Source organism: Ursus americanus, chromosome 20 (assembly GCF_024610735.1).
Source record: "Ursus americanus isolate L20-20 chromosome 20, mUrsAme1.1.p, whole genome shotgun sequence".
Classification (NCBI taxonomy): domain Eukaryota; kingdom Metazoa; phylum Chordata; class Mammalia; order Carnivora; family Ursidae; genus Ursus; species Ursus americanus.
In genome coordinates, this window is record NC_142146.1 from 11,553,891 (window position 1) to 11,571,165 (window position 17,275).

Below are 17,275 nucleotides of genomic sequence, written 5' to 3' on the forward strand. Positions count from 1 at the left end.
GAAGAGTTACACTGACTTAGACACACATTCCTAACATGTCATGGAATAGAAAAAATATGGATTACCAAACAATATATAGTTGATCCAATTTCTGCAAAAAGATTCTAACAGTATGTGTTTGTAGCAACAGAGAGGAGGGAATATGGGAATGCATGTGTATGCGTGTATGCGTGTGTGTGTGTGTGTGTGTGTGTGTGTATCCACACACAACAAATATGAATTTGAAAGGGACAGAATATTAGAATTTTTACAGAGATTACCTCAGGGAGGTAAGCACTTCAGTCTTCTGTATTCCATACATTCTGAATTTTCTATACTAAACATGTAAACCACAAAATTCATGAAAATTATAAATATAACCTGATAAAAATACATTAGATTAGCATTACCAACTTTAAGTTTCTTGCTCTTATAATTAAGGGAAATTGCAATGACCTCATCCAACATCTTTCTCCTCAATAAAACAGCAGGAAATACATTTACAAACTCCCAAACTAATCCAGCGTCTGGTCTCAAAGACTGAATATCTGTAGGACACATTAACAGCTTGGAAGAACCACAAAAATAAAACTAAAACAGCAATGAAAACCAAAAAAAGTTTCTAGGGCAAGGATTACTAAATGAACTCACACCTAACCTACATGCTTTTCTCTTACACCTGGTCACATCTTCCAGAAGCCTCTTGTTCATAAGCCACTCATGTATCTGAATTGTGAAAAAGTTATCAATTCCCAACCTCTATCAATGACACAGGAATTACATATAAAGTACCATCTACTGGGGAGCCTGGGTGGCTCAGTTGGTTAAGCATCTGCCTTCAGCTCAGGTCATGATCCCGGAGTCCTGGGATCAAGCCCCACATGGGACTTCCTGCTCAGCAGGCAGTCTACTTCTCCCTCTGCCCCTCACCCTACTCGTGCTCTTTCTCACTCTCTCTCTCAAAATCTTCAAAAAAATAATAATAAAGTACCACCTATCAATGGTTCAAAAGTATCCTGTTAAGTATTTGGGGAGGAAAAAAAATGGGAAAACTACTTGTCACTTGTTGCTTTGCTCAATTTCTCCAGTTACTAGAATATTCAGAACACATGATTTGTGACTCAGAGAGTCCCCTGTCACTACAGCTGTGATCGCTCACTTTTCACATCCCAGTGTATGGAACTAACACTTGTTTTTGCATAAAGGAATAGTCCGCCATTTAGCACATTTATGGGAAAGGAGATCCTTTTAAAGTTGACAACATGAAACAAACTAAACACCACTGATGCACATGGGTGCTGGATACTGGTCAGCTAAGGGCACTGACATGCAAGCAGCTCCTACAGGTGAGAGAGTAACCTGAACAAATTCCTTCAATTCCTCACTACGCACTCAAAAACATGAGCATGATTCAGCAGGGAATAATAATCTGGTTAGTCTAGATTAAGAGGAAAATCTGCCTACAGTTACATAGTTCAAATGGAGAGTCAGGTTAATTGCTAACTGCAAATAACTATGAAAACATGCAGTATGCTGCTAATAATCCCCTAATAATCCCAAACCCCACGATTTATTATAAGAGAAAGACAGCATGTCTCTACTGATTGCTGGTTAAATTTCAAGTCCTTAGTGCTCTCATCATCTACCCTTCTAGAGAATAGTCTAGCACTGTCTAGGCAGAGCCTTCTAAATGTGGATAACATCTGTGGGAATCCATTAGCGGAGAACACAAAGATGTATGCAACAAGATGTTCACTGCATCAGAGCCAGTGGAGATAAAAAAATGAGAAGCAAACGGTTCAATAGTGGAGAAAGAATTAAATTATTGTAGTACCACAAAATGAAAAATTATATAATACTTTTTAATGTTCTTGGGGAATATTTAATGACAAAGTACCATCAAGATAAATCTACACATTGGGGCATCTGGGTGGCTCGGCTGGTTGAGCATCTGACTCTTGGTTTCAGCTCAGGTCATGATCTCAGCGTCATGGGATCCAGCCCCTGCACTGGGCTCTTTGATGGGCATGGAGTCTGCTTGTCCTTCTCCCTTCCCCCTCTACCCTTCCTCCCATGCCCCTTCCCCACACACACACAAGCATGAGTGCACTCCCACTCTCTCTCTCTCAAATTTTAAAAAAAGATAAACCTACGCATTTTGATCTGAATTTTATAAATGTGTGCATAAAATACATAGACACACAGGCAAAAGCCTAAACGAGACAGACCAACATGTTAACAACAGTCATTATCTCTGGAGAGTGCGATTACAGCGGATTTTGTCTTATTCTTGAGCTTCTTTTACATTTTCGGCACTAAACAATAATTTCTTTTATATATGAAGGAATAGCATGAACCTCTTTTGGGGACTGATTTTCAATTCTAAAAAGATCATGATATACAGGCCATGGTTCCCCAAAAAGCACACATGCAGCTCTTCTGTCCAACACGAAGGAGTAAAGCTGGTATTTGTTCCTAGGTCCTCTCCTCTTCTACTCATTCTAACCTGTCAACAACCAACAGTCAGAAAAGCAGCTCAACTTAGCAGTAAGAAGGCTGCTATACCTGCCCCCGAAACACACATGTATACATTTTTAAATGCACTTTTAACTAAAATTAAAACCCATGAGGAAGGCCAATATCATGACCCTACATAATCTAAGTCTCCGTCCTGTCCCAGCCTCTTCCCAAGGGCCTCTCCCCCTCACCCACGCTGCTCACTAGGTTCAGCTCTGTAGGCCTTCTCTCTTTCCAGACCTTCCAAAGATCTCTCACACTTCAAGGAGGCTAAACTACAAAGTTCTTCCCTCCGGACCTTCACAGGGCAAACTCTTTCTGGTCAATCAGGGCTCAGCTGGAATGACACCTCCTCAGAGAGGCCTTCCCTGACTTCCCAGCGCCCCCCCCCCAAGGTAATGATATATGGCTCCACTCCTTGCACGCTGCCTACTGCAGACACTCTACCACATTACTCTGTTTCATGTTCTTCTGAGCATCAACACTATCCAGAATTGTTCTGTGTACTCATTTGTCTTGCATGAGCATTAGCTCTAGCACGGACATCCTCCATGAACTTGATCAATTACTCAACACACTTTCATCCACGAATACCCCAGGACAGCAAGTCACTAACTGGCCCATAGTAAATGTTCAATAAATGGTAATACTTTTTAATTAATAAAAAATAGAACCCTACATTTTAAATGAGAGTTCACTGAACATTATTGACCTTTCATAGAAACATTTTAAAAATTAAAGGACAAGAGAAGGAAGATGCACTCTTTCCTGTTCTTCCCACTAAACACAACTAAAAACCCTGGACGTTGTATAAAACAAACATATGATGACTCTGAAAGGTTAAGAGAAGACAGAACCAGTAGGAACCTCAGGGCCTGAGCATCAACATGGCAATGAGCTCACTGGGTTTTCTTTTTTGCCCCAGATATCCTGGATTAAGTGCTGGAAAATCCAGGAGCCTAGAAACACCAATAGGCACAAAACATAAGAAAGATCAGCTCTCTCAAGCCAAAGGACCAAGAAAGGGGCAGCCCAGAAAGATCAAAAACTTTCAAATAATAGCCACTCCACTCCAGCCAAACATCATGGAAAAACCATGACCCCATCCCCATCAGCTCAGAGCAAGTGGGGAGCCTAGACTCCTACCCTCAATAGCCAACACCCTCCCCACAAGGACAATACCAGAAAAGAGCAAGTGGAGAGCTGGCAATAACATCCCCACCTGGCAATAACAGCCATTAGCCCCAACCCTGATATTGGAAGAGACCACGTGGGGAGCCTGGGCCTCTGCCCATATAGAGTAGTAACTAGATTCCTTTCCCTCTCCCTTCCAAGATGGCAGCAGAGAAGCAAGTGGAAGTCTGCACCTTGAGCACCTTCCACCAGAAATGAGGCTCACGTTCCCACCGTATAGTAGCAGGGGACACAGTAAATGAGGAGCTCTCCCCACTCCCAGCCAGGGGAGCATCAAAGGAGGCCTATGGAGAGTGCGGACTCGCACCCCTGCCCGCATTAAGGAGGGGTTCTCTGCACCCCTGGGGTGTCAACAGAAGCCCACCAAGGAATCTGGACTTCCACCCCAGGAAGGCAGGCACGGGCATCGCCCTCCTTTCTCTGCCAGTTCCTTGACAGAGGAGGCCTGCTAAAACAGAATCAAATAAAACCCGGAGTCTGAACACACGGCACCCTCCATGTTTAATGGGCACAGAGTTTCAGTTTTGCAAGATGAAAAGGTTCTAGAGATCTGTTCCACAACAATGTGAATATACTTACCACAACTAACTATAAACTTAAAAATGGTGAAGATGATAAATTATATAATTATATAATTTTTTTCAGCACCAATATTAATCAAAATCACAAGATTACTTATTCAATATATTTCAACATTCAATCATTCCTTTTGTTAAGATATGTGGAATATTATATATTATAAAACAATTACAAAATCATATTAATCAATACATCTTATTTTACTACCTTTGTGAAATACCATATTTGAAACTAAGTCAATCCATACTTGTTCTGAGGGTGGAAAACAAACCAAACTGTTAAAACTCTCAGCCTCTCTTGTCGCAATTCACACAGTAAAACTACTCAAGTGGGGCTTTTTCTAATACAATGTAACAATATTTAATGACTTGGAAAATTTAATAGCAAAAATTAGATACACAGACTTTGGGGAAAAAATAGCTTTCTCTGAGGCTCAAACTTCTTAGCAGAATCTAAATCAGACTAATCAGAGGAAAGGCAAGACGTGGTTTACTCTCCACCTTGACTTTGACAGATCAAGTTTACTACGTAAATCAGATAATTATTCATAATTACTGAAATTTTAACTTTTATTATAAAAAACGGAATTTAATGTGTGGACCGTAACACACAAGAGCCAAAGCAAATAGCGTACATAAGTAGTTCCCTTCTCCACTTGTTAGTAGCACTACCCTCACCGAGTTCTCAAAATTCCAATTTGACAGGCATCTCTCCTTTTAAAAAAAGGATAATTGGCCCAATAGTTTAAAGAATGCCACACACTACATTCCCCATGTGAAAATTCAAAATACACATGAGCATATAAAATACTGGGAAGGGCTGTACAGTTAAAACTATCTCTTTCACTTTGACTCATAGCTTTCCAAACATGTATATATAAACATGGTCCACCTTTTCTACCTGGTAACACCTCACTCAACATTAATATTCTAGGACAGGGCTTCTCAAATCATCGAGTTCGAACAAACCACCTAGAAATCTCATTTAAATGTAGATTCACCACTGGCCTATCCCAAAGTCCATAGTCCCAGAGACTAATATAACAAAATAAATATTATTTAAAAAAATAAAATTAAATAAATAAATAAATAAATAAATAAATAAATAAATAAAGGTTCAGATGCAGCAGACCCAAGGTGGGGCCTGAGTGGCTGCCTTTCCAACCCTCTCCCAGGTGATGCCCATTGCTTCTGGTTCTCGGATCACTCTTTAGCAGGCAGACATGCTGAGGAAGGCTACTACAGAGACTTCTGCAGAACTATGCAGTTTTGTGATGGGAACTGAATAATTAAAGACTTTACATAAAATAAAGGAATATAAAAGGATTAGAAGGAAACTAAGTTAAAAACAGAAGAAAGGGAGTTGTCCAGGTGATTTGTATTAGCCAAATATTAGACAAGGAAAGGGGTAAGAAAGTCCAAGTTGAAGACAAAAATAAATAAATAAAATCAGGAAGTGGGGGGGGGGGAGAAAGAAAGAAAGAGTCTAAGTAAGCAGAGAATATAAAGGGACCCGCCCTATGGAAGACAAACCATATGGAGAGACGGTTGGGGCTGAGGAGCAAGAGGAATAAGAAATATCAGCATAGAGGAAGGACTCATAAATTTCCCAGCTTTTCATTAATAAAATGGGACACACAGGCAGAGCCATTTACTGGATTTCTATTTTAATCACTAAAAGACTCTTACAACATCTTCAGATGAATGGCCTGTGGGACAGGGTTTAGCAAAGTTCCAAAAGATCCCTTGAGATGAAAAATAAAGTCTACAGAGATGCTATTACTTGTTTTCTCCTGCAATTATAACGGTTCAACAACAATTTGTAAAGTACAGTAATAGGTGAAATCTAAGACAAACCTTTTCTTGGATTAGCCTCTGAAGATGAATCCCACAAGACAACATTGCAGTAAATAAGGTCAACATGTACTGCTGAACTTTGCAGATGGCTGAGGCCAGGGAGTTTATTACTGAGTTCAGTCCTACCTTCTCAATAACATTCTGGAAGGCAGTAGGAGAATGACGGGTGATTCTACACAAGGCCTGCAGAGACAGGAGAACAGATCTGTCAGACAACACCAAGTGTACTAACCGTGCCTCGGAAAGATAACACCCGCTTCTGTGGAGTTGAGGGTGCTTACCTTGCTCCTTTGTTACTTATTTTGGCATAAGAAAGTTGGAAATTTTTCAGCATATTAAAAAATAAACCAATAATCTTGTAGGTAAAACTAAAGTTGTTTTAAGACAACAAAACCTCTTATGATAAGCATACAAGTTATAAAGGGTTAACAGAAACAAACTAATTTATAAGTCTGTATAGATAAACTTCCCTTTAAGAAATAAAAAACATCAAATGCCTTCTTTTTGCAGACACTAGGGAAGGGGGGGGGAGCCATAAAAATAAATAAATAACACTTATTGTTAGCATGTGAAAAATGGTATCTCAGAATATCAGAAGACTGTCCCATTTAGTTCTCCCAATAACATATAAAAAAGGTATTAGTATTAACCTACTTTATAGACAATAGAACTAAAGCACAGATTACTTAAATTACTTGCATGTACCTAGTAAGTGACAAAACTAGAATCCAAACCAAGATAATCAGATATCTGAGCTTTTCCTAACTTGCTCACAAATTAGAGGTGAAACATAATTAATAAACTAATAGAATGTAACAAGTGTTATAACAGAAGTGAGCTCATTGAATTAAGTTTGGAAAGGAAGGTAAAGCAAGTCAACAACATAGGAAGATGATCTTGAGCCGGTTTTTGAAGGGTAAATGGGAAGTGGACAGGCAGAAAAATAAGTGAAGAAAATTCTAGCCAGGACATAAATGTGAGACCTGAAACTATAAAAATCCCTGGAAGAGAACACAGGCAGTAATTTCTCTGATATCAGACACAGCAACTTTTTTCTAGATATGTCTCCTGAGGCAAGGGAAACAAAAGCAAAAATAAACTGTTGGGACTACATCAAAATAAAAAGCTTCTGCACAGCAAAGGAAACAATCAACAAAACAAAAAGACAACCTACAGAATGGGAAAAGATATTTGTGAATGACACCTCTGATTAAGGATTAGTATCCAAAATACATAAAAACGTATATAACTCAATACCCAAAAAACAAAAAAAAATTCAATTAAAAACTGGGCAGAAGACATAGATATTTCTCCAAAGAAGACATCCAGGGGTGCCTGGGTGGCGCAGTCCTTAAGTGTCTGCCTTCGGCTCAGGGCATGATCCCAGAGTCCTGGGATTGAGCCTCACATCGGGCTCCTCTGCTGGGAGCCTGCGTCTTCCTCTCCCATTCCCCCTGCTGTGTTCCCTCTCTCGCTGGCTGTCTCTCTCTGTCAAATAAATAAATAAAATCTTAAAAAAAAAAAAGAAGAAGAAGAAGACATCCAGATGGCCAACAGCCACATGGAAAGATGCTAAACATCACTCATGATCAGGGAAATGCAAATCAAAACCACAATGAGATATCACCTCACTCCTGTCAGATGGCTAAAATCAAAAACACAAGAAACAACAAGTGTTGGAGAGGATGTGGAGAAAAAAAGAACCCTCATGCACTGTTGGTGGGAATGCACACTGGTGCAGCCACTGTGGAAAACAGTATGGAGGTGTCTCAAAAAGTTAAAAATAGAGCTACCTTACGATTCAGTAATCATACCACTGGGTATTTACCTAAAGAATACAAAAACACTAATTCAAAGGGATACAGGCACCTTTATGTTGGCTGCAGTATTATTTACAATAGCCAAATTATGGGGGCAGCCCAAGTGTCCCCTGACTGATGAATGGATAAAGAAGATGTGGTATGTATATATACACATATATCCAATGGAATATCATTCAGCCATCAAAAAGAATGAAATGTTGCCATTTGCAACAACATGAATGGAGCGGCAGTGTACTATGCCAAGTGAAATAGGCCAGAGAAAAACAAATACCATATGATTTTACTCATATGTGGAATTTAAGAAACAAAACAAATAAAGAAAAAAAGAGACACAAAAAAGACTCTTAACTGTAGAGCACTGATGGTTACCAGAGGGGAGGTGGGGGGTGATGGGTGAAATAGGTGAAGGGGATTACTCATGATGAGCACTGAGTAATGTATAGAATTGTTGAATCACTCTCTTGGACACCTGAAACTAATACAACACCGAATGTTAACTGTATGTATACTGGAATTTTTAAAAATTTTTTAGCCAGAGAGAAGAGAACAAGTGTTCACATAGAGACATGGAGATGAAGAGCATGTTTTAAAAAGGGGAAGTTGATTCAATGAGAACACACTTCAGGTGTAGGAGGAAAAGCAGAGAGTAGGAAAGTAGGCTGGAGCCACAGCTGTCTACCAAACTAGGACTTTTGAATTTTATGTCATAAGCAATGGGAAGACCTCAAAAGTTTTTAAGCAAAATAAAACAAACAAACAAATAAGGGATGGTCCTATTATGTGCATATATTGGAGACTACAAAGAAAGCCAGAAACAGTTTTACAAAAACATTCATTATAATTAATGTCCTATAACCTCCTTCTTCTGATTTATATTTAACAGATCTACAACCTTGATCAATAATGAAAAGATCAAATAAAAGATGAATTGTTAGGGGCCCCTGGGTGGCCCAGTCAGTTTAGTGTCAGACTCTTGATTTTGGCTCAGGTTATAATCTCAGGGTCATGAGATCAAGCCCTCCATTGGGCTCCACGCTCAGCACAAGTCTCTTTAAGATTCTCTCTCCCTTTCCTTCGGCCCCTCCCCCCCACCTCCCTGGTGCACACACGTGTGCTCTCTCGCCCTCTTAAAAAAAAAAAAATGAATTGTAAAGAAAGAAGACAGGAAAAGATAAAGCTTTCAAAAAATATTTTCATCTTCTTTAAAATCTCAGGAAAAGGGACACCTGGGCGGTTCCATCAGTTAAGCATCTACCTTTGGCTCAGGTCATGATCCCAGGGTCCTGGGATCAAGTCCTGTATCAGGCTCCTTGCTCAGTGGGGAGCCTGCTTTCTCCCTCTGCCTGCTGTTCCCCCCTCTTGTATGCTCTCTCCCTCTCCCTCTCTCTCTGACAAATAAATAAAATCTTAAAAAAAAAAAAAAAAGAATTTTTAAAAATTAAAATAAAATCTCAGGGGAAAAAAATTTTTTCTATCTCCAAAAATGAACTTCCTTTAAAAGTTATTCCTATTGATAAAATAAGGAAAACAAGCACTAATTGGCATAAACTCAATCTTCAACCAAAATGAACAGTTCAAAGTAAATATATTTACTTAATGCTAAACCTTAGTTCCAATCCTTATGAAAATACTAATGTGACATTATAACCAGAAAGGAAAAGATAATACAACTATCAACAGTGAAAATCTGGAAGGACCCTCTCCAAGCTCTGTCTCCTGGGGGTGGGACTGAGAGGTGAGAGGTAGAGAAAAGACAAGGGAAGTCTTCACCCTTTTACATATGTCCTCTTCAAAGTTTTCAAATAAATGCATACTATTTTATAGTAATTTTTAAATTACATTCTGATGCCATGACTGTATTAGACATTTTTTATAATTAGATGGAAATATTTAAGGAAAGTTTAAATTATTTTTTAAGATTTTATTTATTTATATGAGAGAGAGAGAATCTCAAGCAGACTCTGTGCTGAGTGCAGAGCCCAGCATGGGGCCCAATCCCATGACCTGAGCCAAAAATCAAGAGTCAGACGCTTAACCAACTGAGCCACCCAGGCGCCCCAGGCAAGTTAACATTACTAATGTATATGTTTACTACCATATCTGAAATTACTGAATAAACAAACACAATGAAACCTGAGCATCTGCAAAGCACTAAGTGTATACTCTTCTGCCAAAACAAAGAGTATCCCTTTCCTCATGGAACGGATTATCATATGGGATGCATAATCTTGTCTCAATAATCACGATAAATGAAAACAGGATCTCAAAGAGCTATCTGTACCCCCATGCTCACTCCAGCATTATTCACAATAGCCAAGGTATGGAAACAACTTAAGTGTCTGTCAATGGACAAATGGATAAAGAAGATGTAGTATATATGTAACATATATACACAATGGAATATTATTCAGCTGCAAGAGAAAAGGAAATTCTGCCACGTGCAACATCATGGGTCAACCTTCAAGGCATTATGCTAAGTGAGATAAGACAGAGAAAGGAAGACAGATACTGTATGATATCTAAATACTAACATGTGGAATCCAAAAAAGCTGAGCTTATAGAAATCAGAGACTGGAATGGTGGCTCCCAGAGGCTGGCGGGGTGGGGAAGATGGGGAGATGTTGGGCAAAGACTACAAACTTCTATGGTGAATAAGTTCTAGGCATCTAATGTACAGCATGGTGATTATAGTTACTATAATACTGCAGTACGTATTCGAAAGTTGTTAAGAGAATAAATTGTAAATGTCCTCACCACAAAAAAGAAATGGTAACTATGTGATATGATACAGAGGTTAGCTAACACTATCATTTGGTAATCATTTTGCAATAGGTACAATGTATCAAATTAACACATAGTACATCTTAAACTTACACAATGTTATGTCAATGATACCTCAACAAAGCTAGAAAACGTAACAATAATCATTGACTCTATTTCAAACATATGCCAGGGATCTGTACTCATTTACAGATAGCCATAGCAAAATGAAATTATGGGGAAAAATCACTCTATTTTGGCCGCTTTTCAAATCATATTTCGGTCTCTCCCCTTCCTTCCATGGGAGTTACAGATGGTTAAGGTATACATGATGGCTAAGAAACCATGAGACTAGCGTTCTTCAAGTCTAAAGCCCAAATTGTATACGTTTCAGTAGAAAAGTAGCAACTAATATCTGAAAATAGGAGTATGAAAAATGAATTCACTAAAAACAAAGCTAGCTCTGATTCTAGAATGTGAAAGTTTTTTAAGCTCATTTATAATGGACCTAAGAAAACTGCTGTGTATGAAATCAAAACAGATTTCATTATTTTAATCCAAGAATTAAAAAAAAAAAGAAAAACCAGCATTTTAGAGTCCCTAAACTTCGTGCTATACTCAGAACTTTTTGCCCAAATTAAGAGTGGCCTCAAGACACGAAACACTGTTACTGGCATTTTAACAATTGTTGGGGCAGCTCTCACAGCAAAACTGACTTTCTACAAATATAAAATCCCTACCTAATCATAATGGGGAGATTTCTTGATAAAAGATTTGTTCAGACTACTTCTAAATGTGTTCAAACCAATGTGAGGGCAACTAGAATTTCTCATCTTCAGAATGCTACTTAGAAGCGTAACGGACTTTCCATTTTAAAAAGCTCATGCAGAAAATAACCTTTAACCCGCTACTTCTGGGTATCAAACACAGTTGAGAGCTTCATGGAGGCTCAAGAGTACATTAGTGCTTGTATTCTGAATCAAAGAAATCAAATCTCAAGTCTGATCTCCAGTGAACTGGTTTTGAAATATTTACTTATTAAAATAGAGCTTGAGACTACATTTTAAAACTGGGAAAAACACCTCCCATCTAAAAGTCACTTCAAAATTTGCTTCAAAAAGAACATTGTGTTACCTCCAGAATTCCTGACATTCTATATAATAAAAGCAATTTCCAAGAAATAAACTAAGTCAAAAGTGGAGGACGCATATCTATTAGAAACATGGACAGAATCACCATGGAATAAAAACTTTCAAAACCATTTCTATTTTGTCTTTTGAATGGTTTTTTCATGTCCTATCAAAATTACCTTGGGAGCTTTTCTAAACTGCACACACTCTCATCAGAGAGTGATCTTGAGTGATCCTGAGAGATCTTAAAAGATACATCAGAATTGGGGCAGGTGGTGTGTAAAGTGGAGGGAGTAGTCAATGTTGCTGGAAAAGCTCCCTGCCAACCCCAGTGAGAACCACTACATTGCAAAATTCTTCACTTTTTATCCTCTTCATCTCAGCCCACTAGTAGTGATGTTTACCCCACTTATCGTCCTCATCGGAGCCATCTTACTCAATCTAACTCTATAGCTTTCTCTAGTCCCACTATGGTTCACAGAGATTCCCTGTAATCCTAATAATTCTAGTAATCTTTTATCCATCCACTATATTTCCTAAGTCAGATCCACTCCACCCAACAACAAATCCCTAAGATGGAGCCATTCCTGAGGGGGAAGGACAAATTCACCATCTTTCACTCCTCGCAAGGCCTGTGTTTTCCAGGAGTTTCAAGGACCAGGTTCTCCCACTTCAGCAGGTATTAGAATCAGCTGGAGGCTTGTTAACATGCAGATTACTGAGCCTCTCCCTCCTAGAGATTCCTATACAGCAGGTCAAGGGCCAAAAACCTGGATTTCTAACAAGATCCCAGGTGATGTTGATGCTGCTGGGCTGGGGACCATACTGGTACAGGAGAATCTATGGGACCAAGAGATGACCAGGAAAATCAGTGGCAGAGACAGCAGACACAGACTGTTACAAACAGAACAAGGAGCAGGCCAGTGCCCTAGCAACGAACACCTCTCTTCTCCAGCCAGAGCTCAGGCGTTCATCTGGTTAACAGAGACGTGCCAAGCACCCACCATGTGTGCTCAGGAAGGGAACAGGAGGAAAACAGCTCCTACCTTGTGGAACTGACACTAAGATGGAAAACCCTGCTTCCATACTTTGCGTAAACAGAGCTGTGGTCATTGCTATGAGCAAAAATACAAAGAGATTTGAGGGGCCAGGGGATGTCCTACCAGAGGAGGTGACATTTAAGCTGATACCTGAACCATGAAGACTCGGCTGTGTGGAAAGAGCATCCAGGCCCAGGGAACAGGACTTTCACCTGAGGCAGAGAAGTGTTTGCAAATTCTAGGAAATGTCAGAAAAAAGTGTGGTTGAAGCACAGAGAGTAAGACAATGAGCTTTAGGAGATGTGACAAAAAAGGGAGGCAGGAGCCAAACCATCTGAGATCCTGAAGGCTGTGGAAAGAATTCTCATCTTTAACAGCAAATGGTACATTAACCTCCAGCACACATTCCTGAGAGAATTTGGAAAAAGAAAAGAAAAAGGAAGTTCAGCTCTGTAGAGCATGCTGGGGAGGAAGCTATTGTCATTCCCTGCTAAGAATTTGCATGAAGTGTCTTCAGAATGCATATTTTGTTTCTGTCACCTCAATCTTTAATAAATCCTCATGTAAACCTGTTTACAAGACAATTTTCTTAAGATTACATTAGAATAACTTTATTTTAGGATCCCCCAACAATGATCTCATAATTTCATATAATAAAATATATGTAATATATTTATATTTCATATAATAAAAGTGACCACCCCACTTTTATTATTAGCAGGACCTTTGTGACCTATTTTTGTCAACCCAGTAAATGTTATTAAATATCTACTTATGATGCCCCCCCATTCATGATGTGGGACAGAAGGATCCCTCCCTCTCAATCTTTGCAAGAAAAATCCTAACTTATAATCAAAGACCTGGCTTCAAACAGATAGATTAAAAAAAAAATACAGTCCTGGCTTTACAGGAGTTTATAATCAATATAATATAATTATAATAAGCTAACACAACTAATTTACTAAGCAAAATATGTTAACTGCTTTAAATAATAAATATAATTGTCCTGAAAGTGAAAACCTCACCAATTCTTAACTTCTACCTGGTACTTTGCATAACGTCATACCAATCCTTTAAGAAAAATGGTAGAAAGCTGTTGAAAAGTTTCAGCAGAGAAGCGAGAAGAGACATGATTTTAGGAAGTGCACTCTGTGTGGAGAATGTCAGTGGGGCAAACTGGCCATGGGAAGACCAGTGAGGAGGCCACAGGAGTGATCCAGAGGAGAGACGGTAGGGCCTGGACTATGGCGGTAGCAACTACAGCAGCAGAGAGAGGTAGACGGACCTGAGAGAGACTCAGGAATGAGCTTCCCCGGACAGGTTAAGTACCTGAATGTGAACAGTGAGGTGGGAGGGGTTAAGAGAAGGGAAAGTATGAAAAAGAACACTTGACCCTTCGTTTTCCTTAATCCATCTCCTCTCACCTTCCTCTCCCAAGGTCAACATGTCCGCACCTGAGGAAAGGGGGCAGTGAGGGGGAGGTGGAACCGAGCACAGGTGGTCAAAGAAGCAGGGTGGCAATGGCAAGTGAGACAGAGGATGACACAGTGGAGGTGGCCTGAGTAGACGGAGTCTGTTACACGGAAGTAAATTCACTGACTGAACAAATCAGTACAGATACTGAGAATAACAGGAACCAGGTTTGTCTCGGTCTGAGAAGGGATTTACAAACATGGGAGGTGGGATGGCTAGAGAGGATCTTAAGGTATTGGATTAAAATTGGAAGTACTGATATGAATGCATGAGTTTTGTTCTGAATATGTATAATGATATGTATACCAGAAATTATAAATGTATGTGTATGGATGGATATTTTTTTCTAACTTTGATTATAAAGAAGGCCTAGAAACAATGACACCCCAGAGCAATAAGCACAAAGAGCACCCAAATCTTGGCTTCTAAATACCAAAGGTTCCCCAAAGAAATGATTGATTCCAGAGCTGGCAGAGAAAAAGTACAAATTAACCCAGAACATCATGTGGTGTCAGAAAATAATGAAGTACTCAAACAATGATAGAAATAGGTCCACACAGCACTGGAGGAGATAATGCCAAGTGAAATAAGTCAAGCAGAGAAAGACAATTATCATATGGTTTCTCTCATCTATGGAACATAAGAACTAGGAAGATCGGTAAGAGAAGAAAGGGATAAAGAAAGGGGGGATAATCAGAAGGGGGAATGAAGCATGAGAGACTATGGACTCTGAGAAACAAACTGAGGGCTTCAGAGGGGAGGGGGGTGGGGGAATGGGATAGACTGGTGATGGGTAGTAAGGAGGGCACGTATTGCATGGTGCACTGGGTGTTATACACAACTAATGAATCATCGAACTTTACATCAAAAACCAGGGATGTACTGTATGGTGACTAACATAATGAAAAACATATTATTATAAAAAAAAAAAAAAAGAAAGAAAGAAAGAAATAGGTCCACAGAACACAGAAGCCAGCTTGAAGGGATCACACTGGCCACATCTAGGATGCCTTCAGCATCCCCACAAATAATAACAGTGGCAGTGGTAGCACGCTGTGATCCACGGCATAAAGTAGTTATTCATCAAAATAATGATATAAATACACACATACACGTGGGAGAAGGGAAAGAGCTTTCTTACAATAGAATATACCAACCAATACCAAAGGCCTGTTTTTCCAAAGCTCATGAGGTTTTGGGGACGCCTGGGTGGCTCAGTCAGTTAAGTGTCTGCCTTCGGCTCAGGTCACAATCTTGGGGTCCTGAGACCAAGCCCTGTGTCAAGCTGCCTGCTCAGAGGGCAGCCTGTTTCTCCCTCTCCCTCTGCCCTTCACCGCACACACCTCGCCCTCCCATCTGCTCATGCTTTCTCTCTCTCAAATAAATAAAATCTGAAAGAGAGAGAGAGAGAGAGAGAAAGAAAGAAAGAAAGAAAGAAAGAAAGAAAGAAAGAAAGAAAAAGAAAGAAAGAAAGAAAGAAAGAAAGAAAGAAAGAAAGAAAGAAAGAAAGAAAGAAAGAAAGAAAGAAAAAGAAAGAGGGAGGGAGAGAGGGAGGGAGGGAGGGAGAGAAGGAGGAAGGAAGGAAGGAAGGAAGGAAGGAAGGAAGGAAGGAAGGAAGGAAGGAAGGAAGGAGGTCATGATCTCAGGATCCTGGGATCAAGCCCCACATCGGGGTCCCAGCTCAGGGGAGAGTCTGCTTCTCCCCCTCCACCCTGACCCTCATGCATGCTCTCACTTTCTGTCTCTGTCTCAAATAAATAAAAATCTTAAAAAAAAAAAAAAAAAGAATGGTTTTTACATTTTTAAAGGGGCTATAGAAAACAAAACAGAAAGGATGTGCAACAGAGACTACATGTGGCCTACCAAGTCCAAGTTGCTTATTATCTGGCCCTTTATAGAGAACATTTGCCAACCTCTGCTAGAGAAGGAATAATAAACATAGACAATCCTCCTATGGCTCCCATCACAGACTGATCACAGGCAGGAGTCGTCAGTGGTGCTAAGGAGGTTTCATGCGGAAGCACCAGACAGACCCAGGTCGAGCCTCCCTCTACAAAATGAAAGCCCGATATTCTTTAAAATTGTAAAGGACATGAAGTACACAGGAAGACTGACAAACTCTTTCATATTGGAGGAGACTAAAGAAATAGGAAAACATGGGGCGCCTGGGTGGCACAGTGGTTAAGCATCTGCCTTCGGCTCAGGGCGTGATCCCAGCGTTATGGGATCGAGCCCCACATCAGGCTCCTCCGCTATGAGCCTGCTTCTTCCTCTCCCACTCCCCCTGCTTGTGTTCCCTCTCTCGCTGGCTGTCTCTGTGTTAAATAAATAAATAAATAAAATCTTTAAAAAAAAAAAAAGAAAGAAATAGGAAAACAATACAGAACACATGATACTGAATAGGATCCTGGAGCAAAGAAAGGAGAGAGACTTTCTGGGGTCAGCAGGCAAAATTTCAGTGAAAAATTAATGATTCAGATGAATGCTAAGAACAAAATATAAGAACCCCAAGATGAAAGGGTGAGGCTTAATTTGTCAGGTGAAGGGAGGGCTAGAAGGTACACAGCTTTGGTGGGAACTGGAAAAAACTTTGCCAAGGAAAGAAGCCATGCTTGAGCATAAAGATGAAAATAACATAAACTCAATTAAAGCAAGACAGATTTTTTTAAAGGCCCAGGATGAAAACAGATGTTCTTTTTAAAATTTTTTATTTAAATTTAATTAACATATATTGTATTATTAGTTTCAGAGGTAGAATTTAGCAATTCATCAGTTGCATACAACACCCAGTGCTCATTCCATCAAGTGCCCTCTCCAATGTCCATCACCCAGTTACTCCATCCCCCACCCACCTCCCCTCCAGCAACCCTCAGTTTGTTCCCTACAGTTAAGAGTCTGACAGTTTGCTTCCCTCTGTTTTCATC

General features: G+C 39.7%; 1 protein-coding gene across 5 annotated transcripts in view; it reads right to left on the minus strand.

Moving 5' to 3' along the window:
• Window positions 1–17,275, minus strand: part of ULK4 (unc-51 like kinase 4) — a 592,979-nt gene that overhangs the window by 462,182 nt on the left and 113,522 nt on the right. For 4 of the 5 annotated variants that reach the window (XM_087870115.1, XM_045798161.2, XM_087870116.1 and 1 more), the window contains one exon: window positions 6,126–6,308. In XM_087870115.1, coding sequence (XP_087726241.1) covers window positions 6,126–6,308 — 183 coding nt within the window. The remainder of the gene's footprint in view (window positions 1–6,125; window positions 6,309–17,275) is intronic. The other variant, XM_045798163.2, reaches the window with a different exon arrangement.